Source organism: Solenopsis invicta, chromosome 8 (assembly GCF_016802725.1).
Source record: "Solenopsis invicta isolate M01_SB chromosome 8, UNIL_Sinv_3.0, whole genome shotgun sequence".
NCBI classification, from domain to species: domain Eukaryota; kingdom Metazoa; phylum Arthropoda; class Insecta; order Hymenoptera; family Formicidae; genus Solenopsis; species Solenopsis invicta.
In genome coordinates this window covers 3,176,773-3,194,263 of record NC_052671.1, presented here as the reverse complement: position 1 = coordinate 3,194,263, position 17,491 = coordinate 3,176,773, and the positions used below count along the sequence as shown (strand labels likewise).

At 39.6% G+C, this 17,491-nt stretch overlaps 1 protein-coding gene across 4 annotated transcripts in view; it reads left to right on the top strand.

Moving 5' to 3' along the window:
• The window catches only part of LOC105199643 (fasciclin-2), a 105,702-nt gene that overhangs the window by 70,226 nt on the left and 17,985 nt on the right, over nucleotides 1-17,491 (top strand). For 3 of the 4 annotated variants that reach the window (XM_026134607.2, XM_026134606.2, XM_026134608.2), the window contains exons 2-7: nucleotides 9,955-10,126; nucleotides 11,395-11,418; nucleotides 13,601-13,776; nucleotides 14,164-14,429; nucleotides 14,762-15,821; nucleotides 16,641-17,105. In XM_026134607.2, the coding sequence (XP_025990392.2) occupies nucleotides 9,955-10,126; nucleotides 11,395-11,418; nucleotides 13,601-13,776; nucleotides 14,164-14,429; nucleotides 14,762-15,821; nucleotides 16,641-17,105 (2,163 nt within the window). The remainder of the gene's footprint in view (nucleotides 1-9,954; nucleotides 10,127-11,394; nucleotides 11,419-13,600; nucleotides 13,777-14,163; nucleotides 14,430-14,761; nucleotides 15,822-16,640; nucleotides 17,106-17,491) is intronic. The other variant, XM_011166827.3, reaches the window with a different exon arrangement.

Genomic DNA, 17,491 nt, shown 5'->3' with positions numbered 1-17,491 from the left:
AATCGCGTCGAAGCGTCTGCAAAAATGTGTTCCCTTTGCCTATCTCCACGACGATTCCATTCCATTTATTTGCACCATGGGTTCGAAGACCTTCTTCTTGCAGAGTCAGCTTATTTTTCAGACAAGCTGCGAAAAATACGAAAGTATGTATGGAAGTGACGAAAGCACTTTAGAAAAGAGAAAGACGAAGGATACAGCTTTATCCCTTAACTATTGATGTATTAATTATTTTTTTTTGACAAGTAAAATGCGCGTTTAAATTAAAGTGGGAATTGAATTGTTTTGCTGAACGATACTATAGTGTTTACGTTACATGATTCGTGCATTGATTAGCTAACTTGTTTTGACAAGCAGCCGATATAAGCTAAATCCAATGCACTCTGACAGCCTCTGGCAACATTTCCTTTCCGGTAAATTAATTTTACAGGAAGTTAATACGTACAACGTGAAATTTACTTGTACAACCACAAGCGTTTGGTAATGTGGAAATATATACGTCTCGATAGATGCAGTATCGAGGCGTTTTGAAACTAGACGAAAATAATTACAATCGACAACGAATTCCGCATTATTTTGCCAAGTTTCTAGAAATTTAAAGCAAAAATATTAAAAGATCTTTTTTATAAATTTTCCTCCGGAGTTGCGACTAAACGGGATAGTGGCTAGAAAACTCGATGTTAATCAAGTCGAGAAGGAAGGGAAAGCGAAAGGGAATGTAAAAGTATGAGAAGGAGAAAGAGTGAGGGAGAGAGAGAGAGAGAGAGAGACTTCCGTTGAGCATTTAATTAGAGCGCCTATCTGCCGCCCGGAGAAGCTGCGCTGGGAGAAGTTTTTATCGCTCTCTTCGCGGCGCGTCTTAACGCCCCCGAGGCTCTGTCTCCCGTCTGATTTATAAGGTTTCGCCGTTACACCTTCGCTTGTATATATATACTTATGTATGTATGTATGTATGTATATACATGTACACGGAGCCTTTGACAGCCTTTGACCGGTCGAAAGAGAGAGAAGGCGTTTCTCCTCTAATTCCAAGATTTAAGGGATGCTCGGGTTTGCAAAGTGAAGCGGTGCGACGCGACGCGGCGACGTCGACTAGTTTCAAGATTATCCTCTCACGTGTATCCCTTTGTGGAGCTATCCGTGTAGCTTCTTTATAGAGCGGGGAAAAAGCCGCAGGTCGATTCAATGGAGAGGGAGTATCTCTCTTACGCGTCATTATTAACGCTTAATGTGCTCTTTATATTAACGAAGATTCCCAGCTATTACCGCCACTAACGACGGTAAACTCTTTTCCTCTCTCACTTTTCGCACTGTGTGCTTCCTTCCGAAAATTTGCGCGCAAGAGCAATTATGTGAACTTTGATCTCTCCTTTTTCTTTCCCTCTTTTCTATCTTTTAGTACCTGGCATTCTAAAAAATTTATCACGTTTCTCATTATTACTGTAATATTTTGAAAATGCGAATATTCAAATACGAATTTAACAGACGCATTTGTACAACCTGAAATATCACAGGGACGTGAAATTTCATGTTACTTTTAATATTTCGAATTTATTACATTATTATTTCAGATAAAATAATATTTATCTTAATATTCTACAATATTTTGTATTTACCAATTAATATGTAATATTTAAATGTAACTGAAATTGTTAACTTGGTTTATTTTGCTGCAGCTTGTAAATTTTATCTGCCTATAACTCGCAAATTATCACGCGGCGAACGGTAGTATGGCACAGCCCTCATTCCGTTATTACGTAATTTCGGCTTGGCGCCCGACGCTCTTCGACCACTTCATTATCCTTCGGCGCGATACCCAGGCTATTTAATCGCGCGAGTTTATCGACAAGATTACAGCAGGCGCAATCTCTGCAACTAATCGCGTTCGCTTGAACTTTCAGAACTCCATTGGTCCACTAATATTTTCCTCGTTCTGTCCCCGTTCGATGCCGACTCGTTGATCCAATTTCTTTCGCGGTTTTCTCCGATTACCCTTTTGCCCCGATAAAAGAACGTCTTTGCGCAGTTTTCCCGCTTTGCCCCTATCTTCCTTCGCACAATGAAAAAGAAGAACGCGTGCCATAAATGCCCACTCGGTTTTTATGGTTTCCTTTATGGTTTATGATCCATTCTTTTTATGAGAAACTATATGATAGCCCTCTAGAGTAGCGTACATCTTATGAATACTGATGACAGGTAATCGTACATCTGCGCGTGGTGTGACATATTTAAAGACTTGCAGTGTCTGTCGATCGGTTTGCAATTTATGTCCAAGTATATAAATTTTTTTACGTTTTAAAATGCTTTTTAATTCCGTATGAAATAATTTTATGATACTTGCCAAAGAGGGATTGCAAATAATAACAATGATAATTTACTTGTGTATCTGCTTTTTTTTAAAGCATGTACATCCGTTTTCCGAATACAATTACGAGAGTCTATTTCGTCGTAGAAGCCTTATCATTGACACGCTGTTGTAACGTTACCTTAATTAAATCGGCGCACTCCTCGCTCCCCTCGTCCTTAACAAAGCCTCAGTCTTTATTCGTTACGAGCCCTTAACAAAGCCTACAGGGTGCGCGCGATGTATTCACAGTTTTGTGCAACGCTCCCCCTCGCGCATCGAAATTCAAATGCTGCACTTTACTCTGCATTATGCTACGTGCTGTACTTCACATTGTTCGACATTCATAAATCCCTCGTAATTTATTCGTAATTACGAAAATTACTTGTGATGTACAAATCGGTACATCTGTATGATAAACGAGCTAAAGGTAAAAGTATATTTATGCGGAAAATTTTCTTTGAATCTAATGAATAAAGAATACATGATAATGGCAAAGAACGGAACAACGAAGTTGCAAGGTTAAAGTAAAACAAATTTAGCAAAATAAATGTATAGAATAGATTTTCAAAGATGACGATTAGCTGGCTATTTTAATAAAAAAGTGCAAGTAATTTAATATAATAGAGAGGCTTATATAGTGATAAGACAAAGAAAATATTCAGGCGGCAAGGAACCGGACGACGGTGAAGAGGTCAGCAATATCGAATTTACCTTGTCGAGATTTCCCAGTTGGCCACATTTTTGGAGGACCCTGTTGTCGTCGTAGCATTGTTATTCCCTTTGTTCGACCTCTCATCCGATCTCGATTCTATATTGAGATCTGATCAAGACCTTTTCCAGCACTCTTTTCCAACTACCTCCTCAGTTAGCATCTAGACCCTCGTGGGTCCCTCCCGATCCTCCTGGATCGAATTCTTCCAGCTCGAATGACACGTCGCCGGAGTTTACCGGGGAGCACTATTCCGGCCTCCCCTCTAGGGTACACCGGGTGGCACGCGCGTAAGCAAACGGTGTACACACGGATCGCCTTTGGGTCGAGGGTATACGCGAGTCGGGCGTGGTTCTTGGGCCCTAGGAGTTAGAAGGGTAGTTTTGCGGCGCGGAACGTAATGGCAAGATCCGGAATGCCGAGGAAGACCCCCTTTTCCTCCTAGGTGTATGCGTGTGCGTGCGTACGCATCAACGGTGGGGGGTTGAAATGGGCGGCGGAGAGGCATTGAATAGCCCCTGGGGTGACTGCGCCAACAAACCCTAACTAACGTAAATAAGATGTCCTGGGAGAGGGGTGGATCTTCTCGCTCTCTCCTAGACTCCTTTCGTCTTCCTCTCAGTCCTTTCGCCTCGACCTTTATCTTCCCACACCACCCGCACACAGGCTCGACCAAAGCCGGAGCTGATGAGCTAACCTCCCGGGGCAATCACGGGATTTCTTCACGGGAGGTCCCAAGGAAAGGTTTCCGAATTCCGTTTTGTGTCATCGTTCTCACAGGAAAACGCACACTCGCTTCAGATATGATGAATCTGTGAGTTTCAGAGATAAACTAGATCTAGTGTGACGCGGTGGGATATGATGCGAGATGATAACTCTCGAGTAGATAATACTTTTACATTTTAGTTGGAAACGAGATTAACTGAGAAATTGGAACAGTTTTATTAATTGCAATAATATTTAAAGAAATTGCAATCATTATTTTTTTATGTTTTTTGTCTTGTATAAAGTCTGGATAATTTGACAAGCATGTTATTCGAGATATATTTTCTTTATATTCCGTGTTAAAAATTGCATTCGAATTGTTAGAACTTTTTACAGATGTTAGATTATAATAAAAAGAATTTGTTTGATTTTATGTATCAATGTTAATTTAATTACATAAAACAAACATCCGTTTTGTATTCTCTTAGTCTCCATATTTTATATGTATATACATTTATATACATTGTCACAAGAGACTACAATATATCATCAAAGTACCAATATGCCAATTTGCGCGGCGCCAGCCAAAGCCGACCCCGATGAACCCAGTCAATTACGGCGTTTCTTCACGAAGATCTTTGGGAAAAGTCCTGTCGCGTCCCTCGTGTATCCTTCCCCCCCACGGATGAGCACGCGGTACGCGCCCCGGAAACGATGAATTTGCGAGTCTCAAGGGTGGATAATGGCTGATGCGGTACACCGTTGTAAACGCGGGGTGGTGAGAAGAAGCGAAGCGCGGTGACTCGGGCGAATTTGTGAAACGATTATAGAATCTGCCCGAGCGCATGCCCTCGGGGAGGAAGAGGAGAGGAGGCGGTGTAGGCCCCAGAAATGGGGATCCCCAGGAACAACCCTCCGTATTGTTGCTCTCTTCGGCGGTTCACGCCGAATGAGTTTCGTACGACGATATAATAGCGCATCGCGACGATGAACAAGCGGGTTTTCTCTCGCGCGTAATGACGGATGCATTTTGAATACGTCATTAACGAGCAATTAATGATAGTGTAGATCTTTCTGCGACAACAATGATCTATCGTGATGTCAGCGCTTTTTTTTGTACGAACGCGATGACTCTACTTAACGACGCGACGTGCAGACAAACATGTTTGTGAGTATCTATTAGAGAAGAAATTAAAAAATTTCCGTATATACTTTTTTATTAAATTATTTTATAATAGAATTTATTTTGTACATATTAGAGGGAGGACATTTTAAATTGTAATCTCTCTTCTTGTATAGCTTTATATAGTTTTATCTTTGCTGTAAGTTGTATTTTATGTATCTTTTTTTAAGATAGTGTTAGTTTATTATATAAATAGATTTTTATAAAAATAATTGCTACAGTATAAAAATTTCCGTATATATTTTTTATTAAATTATTATAATAGAATTTATTTTGTGCATAGTAAAGGGAGGGAATTTTAAATTATAATCTCTCTCATATAACTTTATAGATTTATCTTTGACTGCTTTAAGTATCTTTTTTTAAGATAGTGTAAGTTTATTATATAAATAGATTTTTATAAAAATAATTACCACAATATAAAAATTGCAAGAGAGGAATATAAAATATTTTCTTTGAAACAACAGGATTATTTACAGTGAGAAAAAAAAGTTATTAACTTGACTAAATTTTTTAACACGATTAAATTTCTTCAGTTCAAGTATTTATATATTTGTGTTAAATATATAAATGCTTAAACTGAAGTTCTCGCTGTACAACATAAGACAAATGCAAGAAAATGATAATTATCGTAGAAAAAAATTAATACTGTCGCGTAGCAGTCATTTAATATCAAATAACTTATATAATTTGATCGAATATTTCCATCGTCGAGAGAATTGAGAACTTAGTGCAGATAAAATCAAATAAGTTCAGTCCGCCGGAAACATAATTGCGATTTATGCCTCGCCATTGTTCGAAGGGGGCCGTTTGCTCGCTTGCCCCCTCTGTGAAACACATTTTGCGATGCCCGAGTGACTCCTGTAGGAAAATCTTTGATTCACCCCTTAGTCAGCCCGCCCACTCGCCTAAGCGGGCCGGAAATGATGAATTTGCGAGTCTTATCGCGAGGACGAAACGACGTTTCATGACTGTGCGAGAACGGCAAATAAATAAGCTGTCCTTACGAGCAAGAGACATTGTTCCCGGGGACGTAATCCTTAGCGACTTACCCTCTTTTGATTACGAAATCTCTTATCGGAAATGACGGAAGCGTGAGAGCAAAATTAGACCTACTGCAGGGTATTCGCCATAAGCCACTGAAACGTGACAGCTGTCCAAAATTACAATTCCCATTGTATCTCGAGACAAGTCCATCGAGATCGAGGGCTCGATAGCAGAACGAAAGCATATTTTCGGACTGGAGTCGAGCCATTAATCAAAACGACTGTCGCTTGATTGTGGCTATTGTACGTAATGTACGGTCGGAGACAATTAGCGACGACTAGGAAGATTTAATACATTTCTCACCATTCACCCAGTTCGAAGTTTTAGCAAACTTCGCGATGCAAATGCCGTGGCGTTAAGCGAACGTTGCAGTGTCTTATCGCGATGCTCCTTCCCCAGATACAGACTTTAGCCCGACTGTACCGTTGAAACTTATCGCAATTTGTAAACTCGACCTCTTACGTGTGAATTTTCGAGAAGACGAGGAGGAGCGCGCTTCGCTTGTTATCGCGCACATTAAAGTTGGGATGTGAATTGTTAATATTTCTGCCAGCACAATCAAACAATAATTTAATGAAATTGCAGTAGTTAATTGCAACAGGAGATACAGAGCGAATCATTAATCGATGTTCGATAAATTTAATCACAGATTTTCATATTTATTTATATTTTTAATCGAAATAAATTTCGAACGAAGTATGCATGAAAAATTCTATATTTTTATAAAAAAAGAACATTTCATATTCTGTGTCAATACGACTTTATACTAACTGAGAACTCCGGAAAGTTGTTTTTTTTTATTTTTTTTTTTAAGATTGTAGAATTAATGAGCAATGCAAAGCAGCATGTTTTTTTTTTAAGAAGTTTATTGCAAAGTACTTAGTATGCTCGTCTGGTGATTGCTAGTACTTCACTGCGTAGTTAGATCTGATAGGTCGTTCGGGGCTTATAGAAAGATGTCGCACAAAAGCAGCTTATATAAAGTCCCACCGAATTTGCCGGGGGCAGGGCGCAGCGAGGCGCGCCAGGCGAGATCCTTTAATTGACCGCACGCAAGAACTCATCCCGATGAGTCTTAGGCCAATTAAGGAAGTTCCTCCGTTAGGAAGGTTTGTAACCTTTCCGCGTCCGTGCGCGGGCTATTACAGAAATTAACGGGTCTCTTGCTCTCTCTCTCTCTTTTTCCTTTTCTCTCGGTTTCTCGAACGGTGCATTTGCATTATCCGTGATAAAACAATCATCTCGCACAGATTTCGCCGGCGATATTCCTAACGAAGCCTCAAATTTAATGGCACAAAAGGTAATTAAAATAAATGGTAATTTTATTCGAAAGATAATAAGCACCGAAAATGGAATATGGTTTCATACATATCATTCATCTTTGCAATATCATCTGTTTAAAAAAAAAAAAAAAAAAAAAAAATCAAGAGGCCGGTTAGCTTCTCGTGGCAAGTCTAACATTAAAATAAACGTAGTATCCATGTTAGAAATACGCTCCGAGGAGGAGAGTGGCCGGTCGAAAGTAAATTTTGCAGTCGGCAGCTGAAAGATAGATTTATAATACACGTCCCGTCCCCTTTTTCGAAACGGCGACGCCTTTGAACTTTGTTTATAATTTCTGCTCTGTATTTTTGTTCGTTCTCTCCTGATACCAATGGCAGGATCGCTTTGGAAGGGTTTTTTTTTCATGGCGCGGGAGAGATCGACTTTTCCCGCCGGCAATTTGCGGCTGTTTCAATTTTCGTGCCATTGTCGATTACGTCAGACGCGATTCGCGTCACAGGCTGCCCGCCGAGCTGCTGCTGCTGCTGCTGGTGCCGCTGCCGCCGCCGCCGCCGCCGCGCTCGCTCACATCACATCAACGGCGTGGTGGCGCGGCGCAGCCCCGGCAGTTCGCTGTATCTCGCCTGCTTTTTTAATCCGCGTATTCAATTATTTTCACGGCATCCCGCCGCGCCGCGGTTACAGTATTTACGAGATCAACCGGTACACACAGCGGCGCGCTCTTGCGTCCGGTGAAAATAAAAAAAAAAAGAATTATTTAGACGAACTGGCCCCTATCCCGTATTTTGATTACACGGCTCGCTCATCGCATTGTGCTTGCATCGACATACACGTATATGTGCATTTTCACTGACCGTTCAATTTTTCTCACGTGAAACACCATTCTCGCACTGTCGATTTGACAATCAGTGGCGGCTGCTGCTGCTACTGCTGCTGCTACTGCTGCTGCTGTTGCTGTTGCATGCACGCGTGGCGTCCTGGGGCTGTCGATACAACGCGAACGCAAATCCATTATCGCCCCACTTAATCCGCGCGAAACGGAAATCGACCGTCAGTTGTGCGATGCGCGCCGGCACTCGTCGCGCTTTAATCCCCCGTAGTTTAACCGCGTGTAATCGCGAGTCGGCGCATCTCCACGCGACTCGAGAAATTCCCACGGACTTAACGAGTAGTTCCAGTTGCGGTTGCCGGCTCGCCGTAAATTCGATAATGATTCCCTCGTTGCGCCGTCATTTCCATTCGTCAGGTAGCCCGGGCTTTACGTGCGCGAAGTTAACGAGCTAATGAGCTTGCAGTGCTGGCCTCGAAAGAGAGAGAGAGAAAGAGGAAGCAGCAGGCAGGCGAATATCTATTCTGCATTACGCTGCTGATGCTGTTTGCGCCCGGATAACGCGGGACGAGAAGAGGAAGAAGAGGAGGAGGAGGAGTAGGAGGTCACGGAGCGTTTCCCAGTTAGGGCAATTCCGCACTTTCGCTCGCCGCAATTAATTAGCTCAATTCCCGCTTCCTGTTATGCCTGAGCCAAGCCGCGCGGTGGTCGACGTTGGCGTCGGGGCACCCGTCGCGCACGCCTACATTCCGTCGACGCGCTTGCATACCGTTGTCATAGTTCACGCACGTATCCTCGGTCCCTGAAGGCGCTTTCCGTTTGCGCGACGCGAATCATGAGCGCCGAGACGACGCCGATCTGCCTCTCCGTGTTGTGCATTTACGTGATGTCTGCACCGCCGCCACTCCCGCTGCCGGAGGTGGTGTCGCCTCGTCCCACTCGCGTGGGTAAGACTGCGAGCACGGTGGTTTGTCTATCTAAGGAAATCGTTTCAAATTGTGTGATCTTGAGAAAGCGCAGATTTATTCTTAACGGCTTTATTAATTTGCTGTAATTGTGCCATAATTATTATAATCAGTAGGTTACGTTTTTCTGCATTAAATAGAAAAAGATCCAAGTCAGTATGTGTAAATTGATAAAAAATATTTTCATCCACATTTTCAAATAACGTCAAATATTATCTGCATTTTTCTTGAAACGGAATTTATGCGGACATTTTTGGCGTAACTTTTTAAATTTTTAACGCGACAAAGAAAGGACGTCTGAAAACTTGAAAATATTGGCGAAATATTTCTCTCTTCTTGTTACATTTTAATTGATGTACTACGCGTGCACATCTTTTATTAAAATAAACATGAGCGTGATATCCTCGAGAAGAGGAATTAAAATTTTAATCAAGCTTGTGATCAAAATATGATTGAAAAATGAAAACCGGTAAACCCGACGGTTTATTATTTACTTTAATCTTTCGCGTACAAGTAATTTACGATGATGAGTAAGAAGTTGTGCAAATATAAATTGTAGAAACTTTAAAAATGTAAAACGAAGTTTTAGTAACGAAGTTTTATTAAACAAAAAGTTGCATACTTGGGATAAGTGCCCGTTAAAAATCGCAAGAGATGCTAGCGCAATCATTTGCACGCTCGCCATGCTTTCTGTGCCTTTTGCATTTATGCAAAAATAAATTGTGATGGTTGTAATGCCCCGTTAATTATTTCGAAACCGGTATTTTCTGCCGGTTTTCTATAGTGACTGCGATTTTTGCACGTGCAAAAACATACCGCGCACGCACTTGTTTCTCTCTCTCTCTCTCTCTCGTCAGTATAATAACGTTCGTGGTTTTCTTCTTGCAGCTTACGCGAATGCAGCAGATCCATACTTGGAAATCCTGCCGAACGGCGAGACGCAGACGAAGGCGATCGGCTCCAGCATCCTCCTTACGTGCAAACCGAAGGTGGACGATCCAACGCTCGTTAGCCAGATGCAATGGCTCGACCCGCAGAATCTCGTGATTGAATCTCTCAAGTAAGTTGATTATCACGCTGACAATCTCGCCTTTTTCTTTTTTTCGTTTATAAATAATATTGTCAAAACGATTCAAAAACGGTCGTTTCATCGCCTCTATCTATATTATAATTAGCAATCGAGAAGATGACAGTTAATTAGTCGGAGATATAAGTTGCAACACTGTCAGTGTTACGATCCTCTTCCGAAGAGTTGTTACGTACAAGCAATTATAAGAATGATGAATCTAGAGAGTCTTCCTTTCTTCTATCAACGATATTTACATACGAATTGATGTATTAATCAATTACATTCCGCGCGAATAATATATTTCACGTCAAGCTTCATTAAAGTACTTACGAAATTTATTGAGAAGTAAAATTTAACGATGTAGTCAATTATTGAAACAATTTTGAAATTATGTTTCTTTTGATTAAGGATGTATAGGACATTTCTTAAAATACAAAGAAAATTATGAAAAAATTACAGATTGTTTTATATTGCATTTGAAAGTAGTAAAAAAATTTGGCGACGATCTTCTATCTAGATAAAAAAAAGTATCTCAATACGACATAACATCTGCTCCAATGAAAATATAATTAATAATAAAATAATGAAAAAAATCCGAAATTTTTTTAAGTACTTGAAATATTCAAGATGATTTGTGTAAAGTTTTATTGCGCTCCCGAGATCAGTTTTGTAAAATACACAAAATTTATTTATTTACAAGATAACTAAACAGACAATTGCAATAAAATTTTGTATAAATCATCTTGAATTCTCAAAGTATTTACATAAAAAAATTGAGATTTTCTTAATATTGTAAAAAATAATTTACTTTTTGACAATAAATAGAATAAATAAACTATAAAATGTGTTATTAAATAAAAATACAATCTTTTTCATAACTTTTACATGTATATAGTTTATTTGGAATGTTAATATTAAACACATTTCCAAATTTTACTTTCTTTGCAGGAATTGTATATCCAATATATCCGTAAGACACGAGTAAAATAAAATGTTCAAGTTTGATAACAATTATACATGTCATGTCTTTAATGATTTATTCACAAAGTGAAATTGTAAACTACAATTACAATTATTACGAGTAACAATTCTTTCGCCGAGAGTAACGAGAAAATCTTTCTAGTTAAAAAGTGTGGAAGAGCGAGTTTTAATTCAACAGTTTATTTTATAACAAAAATATACATTGCGTTTAAACACACAAACGGAAAAGCTTCCAACATTAATTCAACAAATTTCTGTCACTTGTAACGCATACACAGATACGTCGTCTACCCGCTCGAAAGGCGAGTATAAAACCATTTGAATTGAAGATCTAACATGCAACCGTAGTAGTGCTCGTTCGTTTGTTGCTCCTCTTGTTTCCACCTTTCTCATTTGCGGATACACTCACCCGTCACTTCGCCCCGAGTCCGATACAATCATTTTCCCACGATGTAGCCACGTTTCCCGCAACCCGCGCCACGGAGCTCTTAATTGCTGCAACGCGAGCCGATTGCAGTTTGCGAACTGGCTATCGCTCGTTAAACCGGAAAAGTTCCGAACGCTCGCACTGGTTGTACCAAACCTGACTTATTGAGCGTTCGCACATGCCGAAACGAGAAAATTCGCTGGTGCGGGGAAAAAAATTCATCGAACGAATTTTTCCTTCATACCTTCGTGCATACCGAGTAACCTAGAAACCATTCCTTGAAACGGGTTCCGTTAACAATTCGAATTTGACTTCGTTTGTTACAAGAGAAAGAAATTGATTTCGAATACACGTAAATTTTTAGAATAACGGTACGTCAAAATTTATTAGCTGACGTAAAATTGATTACAAATTTTTCGATTCGCTCAAAAGTCTTATTTCTGTATTATACATATTTATTGCCTTGAAATTTCTTATTTGCTCGAATTCTTTAATTTTTGGATTAACTAGTTTTATAATTTTAGATTTAATTAGCTTTATAATTGAACTACTCGAGCTCACAGGATTAAAAATGAAACACGATCTTTCTAGGCCACCGCGCGCGCTCGCGCGCGCGCGTGTGTGTATGTGTGTGTGTATGTATATTAGCAGTAATTAAGTAGCTCCCATAATGGCGCAATAGTGTGCATACTCGCGAACGTTATTTCATCTGTAATATTTGTCTTTATTCGTGCAAGTCTGTCCGACGTCTCCGGCAGTTAATAAATGTATCGTCAAACTGCGAAGTATTTAATCCAACGATCAAATAATCTAGCGAACGTTAACCCCGAGTAACTGATTCGTCGTGTCGCGTGTTTGCACGATTACTCGAACCCCGAGCGCACGATTTGCATAATTAAGTACATTCATCGTCAAGAGCGTGCCGTGTGTGACGTTTCCGCACAAAATCGTTCCGAGCAATTTGTGCCACTCAATTATACGTTTGCTATAAGTATTATTACGAGAATAGATAGATCAAGAACAAATTAAACCAGAGAAAATTCGTGTATTATCCGTTTGAGAGAAGACCTATTACACAAGAACTTTTGTCGGGATTTTCGCCTAATTGACAGACTGTTATTCGTATTATGTATTTTTTATCATATTTCTTTTTATCAATTTCATGTCAATCATGATTGCTTGGCTTATATTCGTGTCTCACTGTCATATCATAATCATAATACACTTGGCTGCTCTGCGATAAATTCATTTTTTAATATTTAGTATTTTTCGTACACGAAAAGAATGATTTTTTTTTACTAAAGTCTCTGAAATTTAACTGATTTTTCAGAATGTCAAAATTTTTGCAACATCGCTCGTAATGTTTGACCGTTCTTCAAAATCATTTTGATGATCCAACGAAATTATTTTCAAGCCTGTATTTAGCTCAATTTTAAAGTATGTTCCTTGTATTAGATTATTGGATTGTTACATAATTTCGTTCGGTTATTTTTTTTTTTATTTTTTTTTTTAATTATTGAAACAGTATTTGTCGAGGTAAAAAAAAAGTTGCCGGACGAACTTACGTAACAACTCAATATATTCCGTTTTCGAAGTAATTTAACTCGCTGCACACATACCGGTGACTTTCTGTTCTTCGGAGAAGGGAAATGCGGTCGCGGAGCAGCCGGCGCAGCGCTTTTGATCCTATCACCTCCAGTCAACCTTCTTAATCCTCAAAATCCATATTCGTAATACATTCATCGTGGACGTCACGCGATATTACATCCGGCATCTCGTCGCTCGATACACTATATGGAAATTGCTTGAATACATCATACCATCATATACTCGCATCATACGCCGATACGCCATTTGCCATACTGTGCAACGTTGAATAATACGAGGTCATGTGAATGCATCTCGTTGTCGTTTACACGTCATTCTCGCGTCATTCACGAAGAACATGTATGAACGCGATATCATCATGCGCGATGTCATTGATCATTACCATCGATTTGTGTGCTTTGACCGATATTGCAAAATCGTTTCGCAAACTGCGACATTATTCTCCACAGTGGGCAGTCCCCGGGTCAGACGAAGCCGGTCATGTACACCGAATTGCATCAGGATGGCATCAGTCTATCCCTCTTCTTTAATTCTCTTCAAGAGCAACAGGCTGGGAAGTACACGTGCAGAGGGAATTACGCGCGTAATGTGCCATTAAGCAAGTCCGTGACAATCGATACTATTAGTGAGTATAAAATTGAAAATTCTGTTACATTTTAATTTTCCGCTGAAATTATTTCGATACGAAATAAAATGTCTCTTAACGAGACATATTGGACAGTGTTTAATTAATGTCGCAGTAAAGCGATCCAAAAAGTCTACATATTGCATTGTAAATTACTGAGAAAATTTTTTCGATTAAAACTTATTAAAAATTATGCGTAACTTTTTAATAAGGCGAGAACGTAATGTGCCAAAATAATTGATATTTCATTTTAATTAATAATTTTTGACTGATATGGTAAAAAATTATGGCCAATCTCACATTTTGTTTAGTTTAAAGAGATTGAGTAAATTTTAATTTAATTAGTCAAAATTTCCCAAACGAAACTTGCGATTTGTTGTTGTCTAGTTGCGATCACGTGGGACAATGCACCGCCAAATCAGTATCCCATTCTCGGCGAAGACTTTGATATTCAGTGTCAGGTACGCGCTAGGCCGTCGCCTTCGGTTGATTGGCTTTACAACGGAGAACTGATCAAGACGAACGATCACTTTATTATAAACACTCACTCCTTAAAGATCAAGAATGTTCAAGAGTCCGATGACGGCGTGTACACATGTCGTGCATCGGTACCGACCACAGGAGAATTACAAGAGCGAGCTATCCGCGTTGAGGTATTGCAATTGTCTTCATTAAATTCCATCGACTGAAAAAAGTAATGAATTCATTCAGAAATTGTATAATTATTTTTGATCACTGAATAATTTATAATAGTTACATTTTTATATTATACTCATTAATTGCACTGTTAATAACTTTATTCAACAATTTCTGGTTTAATAATCTCCATTTAATATGCTATTAATTTGCTAATACATGTATATTTTTAATTTATTATTAATTTCCAGTTACCGTTGGAAAATTTAAATACATCTGTGTTTATTGATCTTTAAATCTTCCAATGATTTTCCCTTAATCAACAATTTTCTTTATCGATTCTTATTAGGTACACATAAAACCTGTGATCGAAGAAATTCTGAGTCCAGTTGACATTATCGAAGGCGAAAACGCGAATATTGAGTGCAAAGCTAGCGGCAAACCTCCACCATCGTTCACATGGGTGAAATCTCTCACCCAACAGAACCTGTCTATTGCCGATCGCTTTGGCGTCGATCCGGTCACGGGGGTGCTCACCATCACGAATGTGAATCGCGAGGACGCGGGCGAGTACCAGTGTACCGCGGCGAACGCTGCCGGTATCGCCACCGCCAACATCTTGGTGAACGTGATCGTCAAGCCGAAAATCATGGAGTTCCTGAACAAAACTACAGTCGAGGGCAAAGACGTGGAGATCAAGTGCAAAGCCTTCGGCCGACCACCGCCCGAGGTGACTTTCAGAAAGTTCACCGCCGACAAGCCATACATGATGGGCACTCAACCGCAAGACGACCGGATCATCGTGAAGAACGATGTGGACGACGGATCCGGCGAGACCGTTGGCACCCTGTCGATCATGAAAGCTCTCACCGACAACGACGGCTTGTACGAATGCGTGGCAAAAAATACAGGCGGCGTCGCCTACAAGAACGGTCATTTGACCGTGGAGTTTCCGCCCTCCTTCCGTAGCATGTCGAACATGACGTTCTGGTCTTGGGAACAGCGACCGGTGAATCTCACCTGCATCGCCGAGAGCATACCGAACGCGACGATACGCTGGACCTTTTATGGGGATCGAAGCGTCGATACCGACCCCAATATCAGGCAGCATGGTAACGGACCAGTTTCCAATCTGGAGATATTTCCGTTGGACAGGAGATATTATACCAATTACAAATGTATCGCTGGAAATCCTCATGGTACGCGGGAGCATTCGATTGAATTAAGGGAAGCTACGAAACCCGGCGAACTTTTGCAAGTCAAGATGGCCGAGATCACTGCCACGACGATAAAATTCGATCTGATACCGCCCGTGCATCCGGATTTACCTGTCAAGACTATCACCGTGCAGTACAAGGAAGAATACCAGTTGGATTGGCAAAGGGCGAAGAATAAGACATGGTCTGTCGGTAAGTTTTAAACATAAATATATTTTTTAATTTATTGTTGTTTTTATTTATGATTAATTTTTGGAGACTGTTCGTCTGAAAATTCGAATATTTTTAAATTGTCTCTGTTTATTTTCTACTAACTCTGTTCTTATCAATAATTGTCTTTGGTAATTCTTATTCTATTTTTATTCGTAATCTTTTAATTTTAATGAATTACTCGCGCGACAAATATTGAGTTCGAGATTTAATATTTTTGCAAGAATATCTATGGTAACGGACTTACGTGAGTAATCTAAATTAATCCACTTAAATATATTTAAAGACATTTATTGCGATATTTCGCTCTTGAATGAGAATTATGAGTTAATTAGGGAACATGAAACTTAATGTTAGTCTAATTTGAACTAGAGAAAAATCTTAGGTGTAGCATTTATTTACAAGATTAGAAGTAATAAAAAATTAATACAAAATATGCATATATTTTGCTTTGTCAAATTGTATTTTTAATTATTTTTTTATGTTGAGATTTTTCAAATTTTTGTTGAAAAAATATGAGGAAACGAGTGGTAAATTGATTATACCATTTTACTTCTGTTTTTTAATTTGCAAATCATTTTCATGCGCAAGCAGTTTGATAATTGTAGTTTATTCCGAAATTTAATTTTGACTTTTATTATCGCTAAATAATTTTTTGCGACTCGCCAAAAATCGGCTCGCGATCTATAATATATTTTAGGAATCCCCGTTCTACATTTTTTCCTTTATGCGATTTAACATATTTTTATTTCAAGCTTTTTCATTGTAATATCTAAACGTCATTCAAACAATATTGTTCAGGTTCCGTGTACGTTATCGAGCAGTTGAAACCACAGACGCCCTACGATTTCCGATTTGCGGCGAAAAACGACGTCGGTTTGGCTAACTGGGCTAACTTCCACCGAGAGATCACACCCGGCAGAACGGTGCCGCAGGAACCGAGAATCGTGACCACGCCAGGCGCCAAGTACGAGGTTTCCGAGTTCAATCATCAGTACGAGCTCAGCTGGTTGGTGCCTCCCGATAATGGCGAACCCATAGACAAGTATCAGATCAAATACTGTGAAATAAGACGTGTTGCCGCCATCGCCACCGAGTGGGAACCATTAGAGGATACTTGCCAGTGGAAGGAGGTCACAAACGTAGGCAGGACGAGGGTCTACCTCAAGAATCTGAAATACGATACTTACTACACGGTCGAATTGCAAGCTCATAACATAATGGGCTACAGTAAACCTGGTTACGCCAAGTTCAGGACGTCTAGAGGTAAGTTTATGGCTCTTCGCAATTAATTCTCGGTGTTCCTACGATCCAACATAATTATTGCCATGACGTATCTACATTTCTCGTAATGGTTTCCACTCGAAATATATATAATTCCCTTTGAGATATTATATATGTGCACGAAGCTACTGCACTGAATATTTTTTTCTTCGCGATCTTCAAATCGTTTGTCAGTTTGTCGCCCCTATTTTTGTTCATTCAAGGGGGAGGGAAAAGGGTTATTTGAGGTCTTTCGTTTTCTCGCCTAAGAGATTTCCACTCAGTTAAGCTATCTTTTTTTTTATTTTTTTTTTCCTTAACTTTTCTAATTGGTTCTGTTGACGGCGAAACGATCTTGTTGAATTGCCAGAAAGGCCTGAGGAATCATT